The 19,138-nt window shown below is 40.0% G+C and overlaps 1 protein-coding gene across 4 annotated transcripts in view; it reads right to left on the bottom strand.

The window, feature by feature from the left end:
• Positions 1-4,646: 4,646 nt before the first annotated feature.
• os9 (OS9 endoplasmic reticulum lectin) overlaps positions 4,647-19,138 on the bottom strand; it is a 15,230-nt gene continuing 738 nt past the window's right edge. For 2 of the 4 annotated variants that reach the window (XM_051948206.1, XM_051948209.1), the window contains exons 2-16: positions 18,930-19,109; positions 18,349-18,531; positions 16,405-16,468; positions 16,237-16,313; positions 14,957-15,055; positions 11,908-12,109; positions 11,501-11,656; positions 11,126-11,238; positions 10,571-10,631; positions 10,289-10,371; positions 9,985-10,188; positions 9,665-9,866; positions 9,080-9,247; positions 8,569-8,678; positions 4,647-5,895 (exon numbers count right to left, since the gene is read on the bottom strand). In XM_051948206.1, coding sequence (XP_051804166.1) covers positions 5,758-5,895; positions 8,569-8,678; positions 9,080-9,247; positions 9,665-9,866; positions 9,985-10,188; positions 10,289-10,371; positions 10,571-10,631; positions 11,126-11,238; positions 11,501-11,656; positions 11,908-12,109; positions 14,957-15,055; positions 16,237-16,313; positions 16,405-16,468; positions 18,349-18,531; positions 18,930-19,109 — 2,040 coding nt within the window. In that variant the 3' untranslated portion in view covers positions 4,647-5,757. The remainder of the gene's footprint in view (positions 5,896-8,568; positions 8,679-9,079; positions 9,248-9,664; positions 9,867-9,984; positions 10,189-10,288; positions 10,372-10,570; positions 10,632-11,125; positions 11,239-11,500; positions 11,657-11,907; positions 12,110-14,956; positions 15,056-16,236; positions 16,314-16,404; positions 16,469-18,348; positions 18,532-18,929; positions 19,110-19,138) is intronic. The other 2 variants (XM_051948207.1, XM_051948208.1) reach the window with 2 other exon arrangements.

The following is a 19,138-nucleotide window of genomic DNA, read 5'->3' as shown; positions in this document are numbered from 1 at the left end:
ATTACTCAAAAACAGACAAACAGATTGGGATGACAATTTCTGGGAAGGTCAGAAATGACACAAGGACCAAGTGATTACATTTTGGCAGTGATACTGCTTATAGTCTGGATCCATGGATTTGCTACAGATTTCTGTATTGCCAGATCACAGCACAGTGTCGCTGTAACTATGACAACAAGTGAGCTACTTCAGCTGCCTGCTGACGATCACATCATTACTACAAGTCGATGGTTGCAGACTTATCGGGACTTATCCGTCGTAACTCATATAAGGAACAAATGATTAAATTCCAGAGGTGTTTGAGTCCCATCAATTCCTGCCACCCTACATATTTAGGTCACGCTTTTCTTATCTATACATAACATACACATGCATCACATGCCTGTGTTCACCACAAAATATTTTTTGAATTTAAGATTTCATCTGTCAGAACCGATGCAATGACTGAGCAGCCTTGGCAGAGTACTGCGCTCTCTGAGTGCTTGTCTTGTTTAACCTGTTACTACAAAGAAGAATGACAGCAGTTGGGTGAACCTTCTCATGCCTGCAGTCACACACCCTTTTAACAAAGTCTGACTTTGTCTTTTAGGCACTATGCTTTCCAAAGCATCAGGGTAAACATTTAATAAGAATTAATGTGAATTAGTGGCATACACGATTGCATTCTAACCACTCCATGTGATATTCCTGTCAAAGCCTTAGTTTGACATCTTGGAATCCATTTACTCAAAAATGCAAAGACCAGTAAAACCTAAAATACACAAGAAAATCATTATGATTGTATATCTGGGCTGGATAAGTGGCTGTCACGGTGGCTGTAAAGGCACCTGGAAGCATCTTGAAGGACACAGTTTACTAAATGAAATACTTCACAAGGTGCTTTTGTCCTGCATAGTCAGTGGCCATGCTGAATACATTCATTGAAAATACCTCTTACCTACAGTTGAAGTGAGGCGTTTCCATAGCCAACATCTTAGCCAAATACATTTAAAGCCAGTTTATTTCTTGATGTTTTAGCTGAGTAAACATTCCCTGTCTGAGGTCAGTTTGGATGACAGTTTTAAGAGTTAGAAAAGTGACAGAACAATGACAGAGAGAAGGATATATTTCCTCTTTTGTTTCTTGTATCACATTTCCACTAGGTCAGCAGTATAAATATAAGTTATTTGCATTATTTTTGACTACAGACCACAAATGGTAAGATGATTATAATTACTCACCAGATGATAACAATCAGAGGCAAACTTATCATCGTCCAATGAACAGAACTCTTATATTTCAAAGCTTTGTAGCCAAGTAAGGGGAAAAACAGCAAACATGCAAAACAGGAGAGCGTATGAGCCTGATAAGTGCTGCTCCAGAAAGAAAGCAGTACAATTAAAGAGACATGAAGCTATTTTTAAAGCTTCCAACCTGCTCTTTAGAAAAGCAAATAAAAGATTTACTCTGACTTAACCGTACAGAGCTTATCTGACCAAACCAAAATACAGTTTTCCTACAAATATGTGTATGACACAGTAAGGTTAGCAAATCTAAAGCCTGTCACAGTTTCCACAAACAAAAAAGAAAACGCAAGTGATGCAACTGAGCTGCAAGTCGGCACAGTGAGATGAATACAGAAGCTGTACTGTAGAAATTAGGTGTCAAGAACACTCAGACCAAAAGTACCACAATTTAACTGCTAACAAGCAGACACAAGACCAGGTACAGCAGGTAATTACCAACAGGTGAAAAAAAAGACAGTGGTGAGCTGCTCACAAGAAGCCACAGCCGCCCTGAATGATAGATTTGCTGCGCACTTAAAGCAGGTGCTGATATTATTGCTGCAATGGAATTGGAGCCTGTTATCAGGGCATCCAATCAGTCACAGAGGTAGACAGGTTGCAGGAAGAAGAAGCAGGAAGGTGGGATGTAGAGCGAGTGCAGATACCAACCTTGGACAAGGACTTCCACGTACAAATTTGCATTTAATAAAAACATTCACAATAATTATTCACAGTGGCGACACCAAGAGCCACAACCGCTTTGCCTTTAAAATCCTGATTCAAATGTTCTTATGATAGGTTGGTGCAATTTTGGCCCATTACTCCTTGCAGAACTGAATGTGTTGCTAGGACATGCCTTTTTAGTTCTACCTGCAAAGTTTGTATTAGATTGATGTCAAGGCTTCCACCTTCAGCCATTTTGCCAAAACTTTAGAACATGTCCGGGGTCTGGTCCATTTTGAGGACTCAGCAGCAAACAGATGGCCCACACTTACTGTAAATGGTCCATTTGTTTTTAGCACATATAGCACTTTTTAAGCCATAGCCAGCTTCCATAAAACATTGAATGTATTTTTAATGGACCCATTCTCACACACACTCACACACCAATGGTCAAGCTTAAACTTCCTTGATGATGTCTTGAGATGTTGCTTTAATATTTCCATCCACAATTACACCCATTTTATGAAGTGCCCCAGTCTCATTTGCAGCAAAACACCTCCAAACATGATGCTGCCATCACCACGCATCACAGCTGGCGTGATGTTCTTTGGCTTGTGATCCACTTTTCCTTCAAATGTCATAATGGCCAGGTAGCTCAGTTTTTGTTTCATCAGACCAGAGGACATTTCTCTGAAAAGATCCCAGAATCCATGTTCAAGTGTGAACTGTAGCCTGTAGTCTGTCTTTGTGGTGGTTCCATTACAATGGCTGTTTTCTTAAAGAGCATCCTTTTCAATTATGGCAATTTGGACATGAATTACTGTATTTTGCACGTTGTTTTTGAAACGTATGATGACTGCGTGGTACCATGGTGTTTACTCTTGCATATAACTCTTTGAACAGTTGAACGTGGGACCTTCATGCCTTTGAAAATTGCTCCCAAGGATCAACCACACTTGTAAAGGGTCACAATTTTTTTTAAAATGAGGTTTTGGCTGATTTGTTTTGATTGCCCAATGATGCCAATCAAACAAGCACTGACTTGAAGGTAGATTCTAAAAACATCCACAGGTACACAAAAGTCTCTAAAGCCATGACATTATTTTCATTTTTTTTAAAGCTGTTTAAAGTCAGGTTAGTGTATTTAAACTTCTAATCCATTACACCATAATTATTGCTGTGCAGAAACATCAAATGAATTAGTGGACAGAGAGATTCTCAATGTAACTGTAACATTTGTGCCACTGAAACTTTGTTAGCTTCACCCATGGAATCTGGCACAAGCCATGAAAAAGATGGCGAATCTAAGCTATGTTTATATATGTTGATTTGGTGGACAAATTATTAAGGACACCCATGTAATGCACATGCAGTAGAAGTAGAATCATTACCTCTCTGATGTCAAGAAAAGCTGAAAATGTAGAAGCTTTTCTCCAATCTCGTTGTTCTTCAATCTCGTTGTACACTGTATAATGACAATAAAGCACATTCTATTCTTCTATTCTAAAGTACAGTTTCTAGTAGAGCAGTTGTATTAGCTTGCATCTTGTTTCCCAGGTGTATCTGACAGTGACTACATTTACTGTATTTACTTACCTTAGCCTTGTATTAGGATCTATTAATGATAGTTATCCCACCCTCTCATATACTGTGGCTTGTCTGTTGAAATATGTTCACTTTTTGCAGGCCATAATAATGGTAAATGACATTCACAGCTGTTAGCTTCACACAGTAGTCACACCAATTTTCACTTCCCCTTCTGTCTATGTGGAGTGTGGAGAAGCCGGGTGAAGCACTTTTGCTCCCGGATGCAAACCGTCACACCTCCTTTGTTTTCTTCTGCAGTTCAGTCCAACTAAACATTGAGCTTAAGAGAGGGTTGGGACTGGCATCATATTCAGGGAATACTGTATTAGTTTATATTGCTTTTTTATACCTGCACAAGGACTGTAAGTCCGAACAGCAGATAAAGTTGCGGTGAGTGTAAGGGCAGCGACTTAAATAAACAATGGTAATGTTTGCTATAAAGCTATTTAATTTACAGCTTTGTGTGTTGCTTGTAGAGCACTAACGACAAAGTCGCCTGCAGGGCATGTTTACAAACCATCTCTTGTTCTGCTAAGCCACAGCATTCAAGTACAGAGGCAATACAAATATAAAATCCAAATTAAACATTAAAATGGAAACAGTATGTGGCTGAATCCAGAAGCATTGCTTCAAATCAAGAGAGTGTTGGCATATATTTACAAGGGAGCGAAGATGGTCATTTGTCAAAACTGTGAAGTCAATACAGTGTTCTTCATGGATATATATGAAGAACACAAACAAAAATACTGTATTCAATTGATCTTTTCTCGTCAGTCTCTAAATAAAACTGTCAGGATCAAAATGATATTTGCAGAAAAACAACATTGTTACAGAACCCTTGCAAATGTTTAGGAGAAATTGAAGATTTTAAAACTGTTCATTTTTTTTTCATCTAAACTGATGACAGAGCTGTGGCTTGTACCAGAAACTTTAACAAAGTCTGTTAAACCATGAAGGTTACCAACAGCCTCGGTTACCTCTGGATACTCAGATACAGCTAATGACTAAATAAATACACCATCTTATGTTGAGCCTCTTGACACTGACTGCGTGGGGAAAAAATGCCTGGGAGAATGAATAAGAGTATGCCCCAAAATGCCATTAAGTTTCACATAAAAGATAGCCCAGTCAGAAATTTTAAACACATTTACTTCTCAATCCACACGTAATCTAATATACAAGAAATCAATTCAAAAACATATTGACACAATAATTATGTACATGTTCCAGGCAGCCGCAGTTATTCACAAACTATACAAGTTCAGCCCTTTAAGTACAAACTTCATTAATTTTGAACACTGAGTCTGATTGACAGTGTTGCTTTCTTTGTTTTCCCTTTCCTAAATTAAATATAGCTAAATTCTTGTCAAAACAAAAACAGAGTACGCACTGAAAAAACCTATCATACTACACTCCTTTAAGTGTTTTCATTTCCTTCAACAGTACATGAAATCCAGAACAAAGACCAAAACATTTGTATTTTTTTTGTTTTTGGTAGAAATTTGGGATTTACAGAACCTTTTCTAAAAATAAAAAGTGCCACAGCATGTGTACAAACACCTGTGTAATCTATAGTTGTGTTTACTTTTAACTCGTCCACCAAACAAAGCGTGTCAGAAAGTTTCAAAGACCAGTGAGATTTGGAGCGTGAAGCCTCGAGTATTTGTCTTTTTGCTTTTTCATTTTCAGACACAATTGTACTTTGAGTAAACAATAAGTGGAACCACCTATGCAGACACTCATTCAGACTGCTGAGGTACACAAAATCCCTTTGCCGAGTAACTTGCCGGTACGGACGTCTCTGTCATTGGCAGCATAGAAGACAAATGCAAGTAGTAATTTCGTTGTGGACAAACAGTGTGCTGCTGACAGTTTCTAAAAACGTACGTGCTGTATGTCACTCGGCTGTTCTAGCCATCTATCAAAACTGAATCCCATCAAAAAGGGGAAATGCATAACTTCATTCAACTGCACAAGTACAGCTGACACATTGCAGTTTCATCAGGCAACATAGAAACGGCGCCTACTGAGGACACCTATGGTATTGCCTAGGCGAGAGACACAGACACGTTTTCTGAATGTGCAAACGGCTTAGCTGATATTATCTGCCATGTTTTACAGCAATAATTGAATCAAGTGGGCTCCTTTTCATTAACTAGACTACACTTCAGAGTCCCCCCTCCCTGCTGGCCTCCACAGGAGTTCACCATCATGACAGGTGCGCTGCATGTACTGAATGAACTCATACGTCCACATCGTCTGAGTCAGAGGTGCTGGATGACTGCGACTCCTCCTGGGACTCTCCCCACACAAACCTATAGTTGTTCTCCAGCTCCTGCTGCCTTTTTTGCTCTTTGTAAACTTCTTCGGTGCCTCCAGTCTGGTAAGGAGGAAAACAAAGAGGCGGGAAAGTTTTGATTGTTATCAAAGAAACCACTCAAACAATGCTGATATTCTGAACGCTAAAAAAAAAAGTGCAGCAATAGTCAACAGAGAGAAGTGTTTCTGAACTTACACTTGTATACATAAGTTTGAGCAACCCCTGAAAATGAAACACCTTGTTGTTTTTGAAGTGAAAATGAGTAAATAGCTACCACAAAACCTCAACTTCAAAATGTTAAAGTGGCATGACTTTTTATTTTATGAACTTAAAGGAAATTTAAAAAAAAAACACTAGTAATTTGTCGCGGCCATTTACATGCTTGGATGTAAAGTCTCAGAACCCCATGAACTTGTCAGACATTAATTGGCACATTGGGTATGTGAGACAAATGAAGAACTGTCATTAGGAAGCGCCAGCTGCTCCAATCCCTGAGCTAATAACAAAGCAGGTTATAAAAAGACAAACAATTTCCAGCTTGTAATTTCCACAGTCTGAAATCACATTAATACATGGCAGTTATGGGGAACTATGAGAGACAAGACAGATTTGGAAAGCCAAGAAAACTTTGTGGTAAGACTGCAGGTTTGTTGGGCAGAAAGGTAAAGCAGTCCTCTCATAACTGCAGGGAGACTTATTTAACACAGGAGTGGTGACATGTTGCTCCACTGTGCAGGTCTGATGTACAAACTGGAAGGAATCTTGCCTGTGACCTTATTACAAACTTAACAAGTGGATAAGCAAGAATTGCAACCAGCTCTGTGGATGGATTCAATTAAAACCGAGTACCTGAGTTCAGTTCTGTGGCTGCAATCACCAAAAAAAAAACAGAATTTGATGAAAACGGCAACTACTTTTTTGCGCGGAATTGGAACTACCCGCTTTGGGAGTCAGTGGCACAAAATGCACTGCATAGACAGGAGAACGGATTTCTCTGAATATCAACAAATTCTGATGTGAATATCAGTCAGTCAGTGAAGAAACTCAAACTAAGAAGACTTTTGCTTCTACAACAGGATGATGAGGAATTCACCATGAGTGGCTTCAATAAGCATAAGGTGCAGCTTTGGGAGTGGCTCCGACAGTCTCTGGACGCGAACATCACTGAAATTTTGTGTGAATATCTTAAAGTTTCTGTGCATACAGGACAGCCTAGAAGTGGAACTGATCTGTGAGGAGGAGGGGCTCAATAAGGACATCTGACAAAGACAGTCTGCTGTCCAGACTTTTATACATACCACAATTGTATTTATTTTGCACACGAAATGAAAAGCATTATTCTTCCTAGAGGTGCCCAACCTTGTGTATACAGCTGCACAATTACTGAAGGTTCTGACACACCTGCTCTTGTGATCAGAGAGAGGATACCCAAAGTATTATTCAGAAAAAAAAATGTGGCGTCTCTTGTTTGAAAAGAGTACACGCCTATTTTTCCTGTACCGTGGGTTAATGCCAGCTTTCATAAAACATGTAGTCATTTTTTAAGACGCTAGTTAAAGGTGTTACACTGTGGTAAACCCAGTTTGGTTTTTACTTTCCTCTTCTGTCTGTGGCTGTAGGCTTAGGCTCACAGTATGGGCGTTGTAAAAACTAAAGATTTTGAAGTTGTGACAATCACACACATACAGAGAAACTTTGGAGATATTCTTGTCTCTAATCTCTGACATGCACACACTACAAGACCAGAAAATAATGGCACATCGATCACACCCTACACGATGTGATTTAGACTGTTGTGCCAGAGATCTATGAGGAAGCAGATTAATTTGCTGTAATGCCAATAACAGTTTGCAGTGAGAAAAAAAAGAAAGCAAATGCCTAAACAAGTCTGGATGTGACTAAAAGTTGGAAAGATGCAGTAAACATGAGTCATTTGACTTTCAGTGAGAATTGGAGGTGAGGTTTTAATTATCACGTTTAATATCTATAGCCAACGCTGGCCCTCCAGGAGTGTTAAGTGGCTTGGAAACATCATCCACCACTCCAGGTGGTGACATAATTGTACCCATCGCGATTTTAACTTGCAAATATCAAACAAGATTGATATTATCAGAGTGGCCCTCATGAGTCTGCGACTGGATCTGTAAACGCCTCAGATTAAAAGACAATCTGGGTCAAACATCGGTTCAGACCAAGATCCCAGACCAGAATTCTCTTCTGAATGCCCAGAGGGGTAAAATGGGGCAAATTAGGTCAAAACTCTTGTAGTGTGAGCCATGCCTTATGTTTAACAGACATCAGTGCTGATATGAGAGTGACATGGACCCTGTCATCTACATCTCTGCCAGAAAGTTAGAGTTCTACATTAGTTTACATGTGATCCAGACAACAGAAACATTTGTCTTTTTGTAAAATTTTGGAAATAATAAAATACTCCATCACATGTAATGCTTGGTGCTAACACATAACTGAAGTCTAAACAGCCCTAAAAGGTTTTACAAATCTATCATATACTCTAATGACTTCACCATATGATCACTCAAGAGGTGTGTTTAACTTCATGACTTTTTATAGAAGCAGAACAATGACTGTCACTGTTTCATACAGATTCAAACATTTACTACAAAAACTCATCAGCACACCGCTGCTATCAAATACTGTGCGTGTGAAACTCACACTAAGAAGAATCTGAACAAACCCAATAAACAAGGTTGTCATGACTACTGAAATTACCAAGAGATTTATGAGCAGCTCCCTGAAGGACTTTGTATCCTCTTCAGTCAGCCACTGGTCACCTGCCTCCTCTGCATTCTTTCGTGTCAAAATCTTCACCTCAATTTTACCTAAAAGTGAAAAACAGGGAAAAAGGAGGACTTGCCAGTTAAACACGTACATCCAAGCAGCTCATGGGTAAGAAAACTGTCTTTTATGTGAATTATTACAATGATGAATGGCACAAACACAACAACAGTGGATGAAAAAGAAAGAACACACATGGCTGACACACTTTTCCACTTGTCTTTAAGACGAGCTTCAGCTGTCAAGAGATTTATTTTTCTGCTCTCATGATCTTTTAATTTTGCAATGATATTAAGTGCCTTTTGAAGGGCGGAACCTTTTTACAAATGATCTAACAGGCGTACACTTTTTGATAAGATAAGAGAAAATACAGTAACTGTATGCTCAGGATAACAGATGGAAGAGAGAAAAGGCCGTGAGTGTTTCGGGCACTCCCCCTTCATACCTTCGGCCTTCAGTCCTGCCTTCTCTAGCTGTTCTTTAACCACGTCCTTTATGTGCTGCCACTGGGGGTCTCCTTCGCCCATCTCCTGAACTTTGACCTCCCCATCAGGGCTGCTGCCCGTCTTATACTTAGTTATTTTGATCTTAACATGGTCGTCAGCCGCTTGGTCTGAGGTGACGAGACAAAAGAGGGACAAACAACACAGTTCACCTCAAAACCCAAAGCAGGGTCACAGCATGGAGGTGAGAAGTCAAAAATGTGTCATCCAAAACACTGCTATATGAACATTATAATCATAGATTTCAATTAATTACCGTTTGATTTCAGTTATTAAAATTACAATTTGAAGTCACCCACAGTTACATAAATGGCTGCAGAGCAATCACCACCCACTGACCCAAGGAATTCAATCTGATCACATAAATTCTTTCTTTTGCATCAAACTCCATGTGTGCGTCTCTTCTGAGATGGAGGATGTCACAGCAAACATCTGCTGCACATATGGATGAAACGTGAGAATGACTGAGCCAGACACAGAGTGAATGGACGTGCATGTGACTGCAGAGAGGCAGGCTGCCTGGTTACCTGGCTGATTCGGGGCCAGGCTGGGGCTGCCTCTGGTGGGGTCGCTGCCTCTTTGCACCCCTGATGTGTGCTGCTCTGGGTCCTGTGCATCTTTGTCCTCCAGATGATCCAGTAGCTTATCCAGTGTTGTCTCCAGTGTCTGTGTTGCCTGAGTGCGATCAAACTCCCCTTTCAGACCCTCCGTCTCCAGTTCCTGCTGGGCCTTTAACACACAGAGGAGCCAGTCACATTCAAGCCATACATCACGTTAGACTATTTCATGATGCCTAATACAATTTTAATGGGTATGAGCTCTATATAGACTGTCTCTTCTCTGAAACCTCATTTATGATGTTGTCAAACTCCTTCTGCATTTCCTCCTTTATCTCGTCAATCTTCTCAGACGGCACAGAGAGGTCGGCCATCTCATCCTCGAACTCTTGTAGCAGGAGTTCATCTTCGTGTTTCTCCTCCTCACTGAGCTTCTCCGGCAGCTTGTTGCTCGTTGGTGTCTCTCCTCTACTTTTGTCTTGGTTTTGTGCTTTCTAACAAATAAGATATTGGATTGCAATAACAACGCACTGCAAAAGAAAAAAAATATTCCAAATGATGCAAATAAAAAATAGCATCTTGGCAAGTACTGACCTTTCTGTTACTCTCTTTGAGGTGTTGAACAAATTTCATCAGGTCGGCTGGGTCAGTGATGATTTTAAAGTTGAATTTTTCTACTAAGAGCAAAGAGAAAAACAAAAGAAATGCTTAACAGATGACCACAAGGGACTCCATCTGGGCTAACAGCTGTTCAGTTTGTAGATCAGATAACGGCATAAGAAAAAAAACATTATGTGGTTTCCATTAATCTTCTTTGATTTGTCATTAAATAATCGGCGCTAAATGAGTAGCACTGGACGTCCTTGTGTGTTTTACCTTCATCACCGTCATCTACGACTTCATTGTCTGCATGTGAGTTATAGCCACCATCTGCTGCCTGCGAATGACAGAAAATTAGGTTAGTGTTGTGAAATGGAGAGATAACGTGTCAGCCTACACCCTCTAGTGGCCAAATTAGGTCTGATTCAGAGGAATCTTCATTCAAATCTTCCACTGATCACTTTGAAAAGCAAATATTTACAAATCAACACAGACTTAACACACTGGTTCCCAAGATATCTATCCAAAGAAAAAAATCAACTATGAAAATATTAAGCAATAATCAAACAGCAAAATGCAAAAAATTATTTCAAATCAAAATACTTGTCCTGAGTTTTACTTTACTGTGGATGTTATTCATGAAATTATTAGAGGGTAATTCTGCAAAGAAGCTCAGAATTTGAAAACTGTGCTCTATTTTAAGCTTGTTTCTGTCAAACAATTCAACTGAGTTCTGAAAATCAATATTTTATTTATCATCAGTGCATGGACTCTAGTAAGGGATCATCCATTTTGAGGGAAAACACACATTTCTAAGATGCATTTCTATACCTGATCCTCTTGTTGAGAAGCAGATGTTTTTGAATTCCCTGGTTTTGTGACTCCTTCCCAGAATTCTGAATCTTCTGCCTCTGCATCAATCGACACATCATCCTCATCAGCACCTGTTTCAAAACAGAAACCGGCATTTACTGTGAGAAAAGTTCTCGAATAGAATAGAATAGACTAACACTGGGATTCTTTGTGGGTTTTCTCAAGTCAGCTTTATATAGAAGAAAAAAATAAATGAAATAAAATACAATCAAATCAAAAAAGAGGTAGAGAGAGCAGTAGCAGCAAAAAAATACAAATACACATTAGAAAAACAGCACTTTGTATAAAACTGTTTTAAAAATAGACTCCCTGAGAAGTGCATTTCACATGTACCTTTTCTGTCTGGCTCGTCTAGGTCATTTCCTGGTGCAGGTGAAGTCTCCTCTGCTGTTACTTCCACTGCTCCATCTGCTCCTCCATTACCAGCTAACATCTCATCAAGGCTCCTCAGCTCCTCGGAGATTTGCTCTACTTTACGCTTTGTGTCGGCTGGGAACAGAAAGGAGGAGATCGGATGAGGGAAGGACAGAAGAAAGAACAAGCCACAGATTTCTTGTGATTTTAAAATTCAACAATGAAATGCTAACGTTGAATTTTGAAAGATTGTGCAACTCTATGTTTGCAGTATTTAGCATCACGCTGTCCTACATCATGCAACAGGAAAAAAAACGCCAAAGTCAGGAGACGAGATGCTCTCCAAACGCTGCATCACTGTGACCTTCATTTAACTGCACACTCACAGACTTGGGCCTTGACGTAATCCATGTACTGCTGGGCACTTAGCGCTGGCTGGCACACGATACCCTGTGGCTTGGCAGTGGACGGTGGTCGCAGGAATGGATGCTGGCAGGTGCGACTGGTGTGAACCGTCAGCACGTACCGACAAGACTGAGGCTCATCCACTCTGGCAATGTAGTCACCTGAGCCTTCTTCACACACAAACTGGAGGTAATACAATAAAACTGTGTGAGATGCAGGCATTCATTTAGGTACAATATGCAAACATGCACTGACCTAAAATAATAAAATGCAACAAAAATCCTTGCAAGCATTAATGTGTTTTTACTTTCAATTTCACAAACTTAAAATAGACAACACAATAGATATTGGGAGGGGCAGAAGTTTAGGCTCTTCTGGTAGTATTTTAATGTTGCGAAGCACTTTGTGGTGCATTTCATTGTATGAAAAGTGCTATACAAATAAAGACTGATTGATAGTAATCCCCATTTTGCAGGTAGAACAGCTTGAAAATACTTCCTTTCAGACACCTTCAGATTGTCTTACACACAGAGCATACTTACAGTGCCTATCATAAGTATTCACCCCCTTTGATGTTTACCCTTTTATTGCTTTCATAAATCAATCATGGTCAATAAAATTTAGCTTTTTTAAGAAAAAAAAATATTGGAAAAAACTCTTTAATGTCAAAGTGAAAACAGATTTCTATAAAGTAATGTTAATGAAAGAAAATTATATAAATGAAAATAATTGTCTGCATAATTATTCACCCCCTTCAAGTCAGTATTTAGTAAATGCACCTTTGGCTGCAATCACAGCAGTGAGTCTGTGTGGATAGGTCTCAATCAGTCTTGCACATCTGCCCACTGCAATTTTGCTCCATTCTTCTTTGCAAAACTGCTCAAGCTCTGTCAGGTTGAGCGGGTATCGGGCATGAACAGCCCTTTTCAAGTCCAGCCACAAATTCTCTATAGGATTGAGGTCTGGGCTTTGACTCGGCCACTCCAGAACATTTACCTGGTTCTTTTTTTAACCATTCCTGTGTAGCTTTCGCAGTATGTTTTGGATCGTTGTCTTGCTGGAAAATAAATCTTCTCCCAAGACGTAGTTCTCTTGCAGACTGAAAAAGATTGTCCCCCAGGATTTCAGTGCATTTTGCAGCATTCATTCTGCCCTCTATCTTTACAAGCCTTCCAGGTCCAGTTGCTGAGAAACATCCCCACAGCATGATGCTGCCACCACCATGCTTCACAGTGGGGATGGTGTGTTTTTGGTGATGTGCAGTGTTTGGTTTCCATCAAACATGACGTCTTGTCTGATGGCCAAAAAGCTCAATTTTGGTCTCATCAGACCAAAGAATCTTCTTCCACTTGACCAAGGAGTCTTTCACGTGCGTTTTGGCAAACTCTAGTCGAGATCTAATATGACTTTTCTTCAACAGTGGCTTTCTCATTGCCACTCTCCCATAAAGCTTTGACTGGTGAAGAACCCGGGCAGCAGTTGCTACATGCACAGTCTCTCCCATCTCAGCAGCTGAAGCTTGTAACTCCTTCAGAATAGTTGTAGGGGTCTTGGTGGCTTCTCTCACTAGTCTCCTACTTGCACGGTCACTCAGTTTACGAGGGCGGCCTGATCTAGACAGATTCACACAAGTGCCATATTCCTTCCATTTCTTGACAATTGATTTCACTGAACTCCGGGGGATGTTCAGTGCCTTGGAAATTTTTTGTAACCATCCCCTGAATTGTACTTCTCAATAACCCTTTCCCTGAGTTGCTTAGAGTGTTCTTCTGTCTTCATGGTGTAATGGTAGCCAGGAATACTGATCAACCACTCTCTGGACCCTTCAGACACAGGTGTTTTACAACTCAATCACTTGAAACACACCCACACCACTCAGGTGATCTTCATTTCACTAATTGTGAGACTACTGGCAACAATTTGATGGACCTCTATTGAATTAGACCATTAAATTAAAAAGGGGGTGAATAATTATGCAAACAATTATTTTCATTTATATAATTTTCTTTCATTAACATTACTTTATAGAAATCTGTTTTCACTTTGACATTAAAGAGTTTTTTCCAATAATTTTTTTTGTTAAAAAAGCTAAATTTTATTGACTATGATTGATTTTATGAAAGCAATAAAAGGGTAAAACATCAAAGGGGGTGAATACTTATGATAGGCACTGTAAATCTCACTGAAAAATAATCAATGATGCTTAATTCAGGGCAAAATGAGGGCCACTATGAAAGTTTCAGGTCTTTCTGAAGCCAGTCTTCTTTCAGCGTCACTTTCTGGACAGACAGCATGAAATCTCCATCGTGGTTTCTGTGGCACTTGCTGCTAAACAACCCCAAAGCACAATCATTCTACTCAACGTTGCAGCTCGTATTTTGTTGTGACCTTTCCACGTAGACCACACTGAGCCTGAGCTTGATTTACAGACCCTCTGTCAGATGTTTACAGAGTTGCTGAGTGGTTAGCTACCATAAGGTTTGAATAGTCGAAGAATTTATCTGCTCTGGAATCGTCATCAGCTGACAATTCTTGACCTGCACTACAACTTCTGGCAAGTCACTTACGTCCTTACAGGATTAAGAAGTTCTGCGACTCCACAAATAGTAGAGTGCCTGAAATATTTCCCATGCATGCAAAGTAAGAGTGCGACATCTGTTTGCTGAAGGGCTTGTGATTACATCTCCAAAAATCAACAAAATACGCAACTAGGCCTGTTTTTCTTCAATTTTTCCATATAAATGTATCCGTGTTTGGAGTATCCATCCATCCATTCTCTATACATCGCTTTATCCTCACTAGGGTTGTGGGGGGAACATGCAAACTCCATGCAGAAAGATCCCAGGCCCACCCTGGGATTTGAACTGGGGATCTTCTTGCTGCAAGGCGAAAGTGCTAACCACTACTCCAGTGTGCAGCCCGTGTTTGGAGCAGCAAAGCAGAAATTAAAACTTAAACAAAACAAGACAAACAGACAAATGCGCTCCAGCTGTGTGGGATACAAATATCTCCTAAAGTGAAATGGCTCACCCGAACTTCAGTCTCTCTGGGACTTCCATTTAGGTCACACTTGGAGCCATTTACATAAGTCTGGCTGTGGTATCGCTTCAGTCTGTGTTGCTTGGAGGCCTGGAAGAAAGACAGCAAAATGATGTATTTGAAAAGATTTGTAGTGTTCTTACACAGTGATGTTGCATCTGTCAGCTGATAACTCACCGAATATACAAACACTGCTCAATATCAAACACCGCTATCCAACAGCACCCCTAACTGCAGCACTGATGTATTAGACTACACTAGTTTTACTTAGGTTTATCTGATGAACTGGCAGCTCAGTGTATACACATATCCTTTACATTTTTTCCCCATAGGATTGATTTTAACCCTTTAAGCTTCAGTCAATTCCAGCCGTTTTCAGTACAAAAAAAAAATCGCTAATATTCTATTTTTAAATAAAAAAATTACGAAAAATACAGGGAATATTGGATGCACACCGCGAGGTGCATTTCCTTGAAAACGACCGATTCGTGGATTTTATACCGACTTCAGGACATGTTTTGGACAAAATAGTTTACTGGCTTGTGTTGTCTGGATGTAAAAGGTTGGATTATGGCCGTTTTTTGTGGAATCTTTTTTTCTGTGTGTAATAATGAACCCGGAAATGTGAGTCGCGCTGTGTGCGTTGAAGCCGTGTATAGAGAACGGATGGATGAATATTTGTTTTTGTCGGACAAATGTGTTTTTCTCACCCGCTGTGGTAATCACATCTGAAAGTGGTTTATACCGGCGGATTCATGAGAATCTAAGCTTTCCATCGGCGTATAGTGTTTGTATAATCGGGTTTGCAGCCATCGGACATTCTTGAAATTCCTATGCAAATTAGTAAGTGTACCGCTGGCGGTACACCTACGACGCACTGAAGCGTAAAGGGTTAAGAGCAAAGCACTGTAATGCTTAAATAATTTTCTTTGTCTGTGACTTTCAGCTTGATTCTATTAACTGCGACAGCTTAACAAATTATGTTGGTTATTAGCATCAACAGCTTCATTTTGTTAGACTATGTGTCTGACAAGCATTTTGGAAAACAGTAAGAAAATTCTAATACTTCTGTTCGACATGCTAAATTTAAAAGAGATTTATTTACCGAATCGTGTAATAAACAATCAAGATATTCAGCTGTAATCTTCCCACTGCCGCGTGTAACTGCTACAATTATATGGCCAAACAATTCAGCTTTTTGACATTTTTAATATACATGTAGAAAATATATTATCCGTAAAAGTGCAACCACAACATGAAGGCACATTTACCTTTGCTGTTTCATTACTCCAATCAAATTCTGACTCAAAATAACCCAAGAAGAGAACATCCCCTTTGATTTCTGTGTCTGAGGAGAAGAAAAACAACATCTGTCAAAAAAAAAAAAAGGTCATGGAAAACATACTGTAGATTAAAGAAAAACACAAATAAACTCTCACCTTCAAGGTGGTATTGCCTGATATGTTGACTATGGCAGAACTCATATGTCCACCAGTCCTTCGTCTGTAGGAAACAAAGACAGACAAAACATTAAATGTAAGAGTACTTAATTGACTTCTTTATTTAGGCAAGTTGTTTAAAGTAATCAACAATAGAACAAATCATTCTGTCCAATTTTGGATACAGTTTGTTTTTACACACAGTTGCAGGTGAACATGCCACATCTTTGCACCTTGTTTTTAAGCAACCAGATACTCACCAGACTATTGTGTCAGAGGAAGTTAGTGGTAAGTTACACACTCATATCACACCAGAAAGCCCCCCCCCCCCCCCCCACCTTCACCATATGCGCTGCAGAACGTGACAATACACAAAAAACACTGCAAGGGGAAAAATGCGCAGGTTTTTAAAGGTATTTGGAACAACATTCTTTCCTCCAGTCACAATGGAGAAGGTGGTTCATGAGGAGAGAACACAGATCCAGACAGAGATAAAGTACTGAAAGGAGATTAGGATTACTGTTGCAGGAACTCAAGTCGTTAAACCAGGGAAACCACAGGAGCAACACCAGATGCGTGTATCTTTCATATGTTGCTTTTATTCTGAATCTGTATCCAGTTAGGGAAGGTTGTGCAAATGTTCCACCTTCTTAACACTCCAACACTGAGCAACGCAGCAAAACAACCTTTGACACTGCATTTAATTTATCAGTAATGAGTCAGACATCTGCGATGCACAGAGTCAATGAGGTCGTCGACGCTGCTTGTGAAATGTCGTCCCACTCTTCCTGAGGAGCTCGGTGAAGATGGCAGACATTTTGGGGGGGACAAGATGAAATTGTCAGACACATTTATCTCTGGCACCATGTGGCAGATTGTCTGTCTAACTGGATTTTTTAGACAACAGATGGTAGCATTGCGGACACTGAAGAGCTTGCCTGACATGCCGGCGTCCAGCATGCCAACAGCCTGTTATTGTCTTTCTCGTATCATCTGTGACGACATGTCATTTGAATAAAGCTGCATTTTAAGGTGGCCTTTTATAATCGTGCTGATTATTGTCCTCTAAAACCACACCTGACTGGGGTGTGGATTACCTCAATGGTTGAAAAGTTGTCACCAGTTGGAAAGTTTTTGGGCACAGTCAGCTAAATTTAATCCTTTCTTAGCCAGAAAAATATAACTTAGATTCTTAACTTCTTCCCTGAATGAGAAAAAAAGAACAATTTGCATGCTGTATCAACCTACCCTGGTATATTTAGAGCCATGTGCAAAATATATTTCAGCAGCAGCTGCTGTCTGAGTGATGATGTATTAACAATAAAAGTTTTCATCACCTGATTGAACTCAGGGTTTCTGCAGAAGTCAGCCAGTCAAATTTAAGGCTTTGTAATGCCATTTTAATGCCACCGTGAACTCTACAAATTACACAGGTTTGTTTTTTAAAAAGATGATTTTCATATGAAAACTGTCCCTACATTTCACTATTTCTGAATCTGGCAACCACCTCTGACCACCCATGGGCTGCAGTCATTCTCTCAAATCCATGTTTTCCAGCCATTTTTGCTGGAATTTGTGTTTCCCCATTTCGCAGCTCTCCTCCACCTGGTCCAGCCTGCCATCCACTTTAAGAACATGCCGTTTTTGGCAATTGTATCCGACCGGCTGGAACAATTATCCCAATGCTTCAGCATGTTTACGCAGATGCACATATCTGACGAATCGCAGTCTATAATTATATATTATTATATTATTATAGTCAAATATTTGTCTTGAAAACTACAGAAAGAAGCTTTAATGTCACTGAGAATCAAATTTAATGATTTTAATGCCAATTAAGACCTTAATTTTCGCAAAATCAACTTACTGACTATTAATGCTTTTCAATGCCCTGCAGAAACTCTGGAACTAGTGAATTACATGGATAAACAGTTGCGGACCAACCTTGACGAGACATGGAGCACTGTGCATTGGCCTGAGAAGGTCTGGGATGTCTGGTCCAGAGTAGTCCTGTGTGTCAGGCTCAGAAGCCGGATCCTGATGGAAGCGGACAGCCAGAGCTGGCAGTCGACACTCATACAGCTGCTTGTACTTACTGGACACCATCATAACCTCCTCTGTCTTGGTCTGGGAGAAGAAAACTGGCATGAAAACTGCAGCATTTTATCATATATCATATATTAACAGTGCAGCAATTGACTGTGAATAGCTAACTACCTAGTTTGCTGCTAAACGTGTTGTCTGTTGTGTACAATTTCAATAATCAAATAAGTCAGGGGAAAGTGAGGAAGTTGAGGTGATGTCCTGCCAGCTGTCACAACATGCTGCGTATTTAACTTGGCGACAACTCCAGCGTTAGTAAGTTTTCATATAAGGTCACAATACACTTTTTAGAAACCTCCCTAACAAATAGGCTGCTCTTTATTTAAGTCAGTTAGCTGCATTAAAGGAAGACATTTAACGCTAGCCAACGGTAGCCTACATCCTAGCTAACGAGATATCCGCTAGCTAACACCTTCACCCACCTGCCCCAGGATGACGGGGTCGGGAAGAATCTGAATCCCGTACTTCATCTCGTTAAGCTCCTCTAAGTTCAAGAAAGCCGGGACACAAAGGGGACATATCAAGAGGAAAACGTACAGCCTCTTGAGCCATCTTACGGTGGAAGCAGCCATCGTTGACTCTCTCCTCATCGCTCCATTTGCCTGACAGTAACAAAACACAGAACTCCTGA

The sequence above is a fragment of the Acanthochromis polyacanthus genome, chromosome 5, assembly GCF_021347895.1.
Source record: "Acanthochromis polyacanthus isolate Apoly-LR-REF ecotype Palm Island chromosome 5, KAUST_Apoly_ChrSc, whole genome shotgun sequence".
Classification (NCBI taxonomy): Eukaryota; Metazoa; Chordata; class Actinopteri; family Pomacentridae; genus Acanthochromis; species Acanthochromis polyacanthus.
Note: the sequence above shows the minus strand (reverse complement) of the source record. Positions and strands in the feature narration are given on the sequence as shown.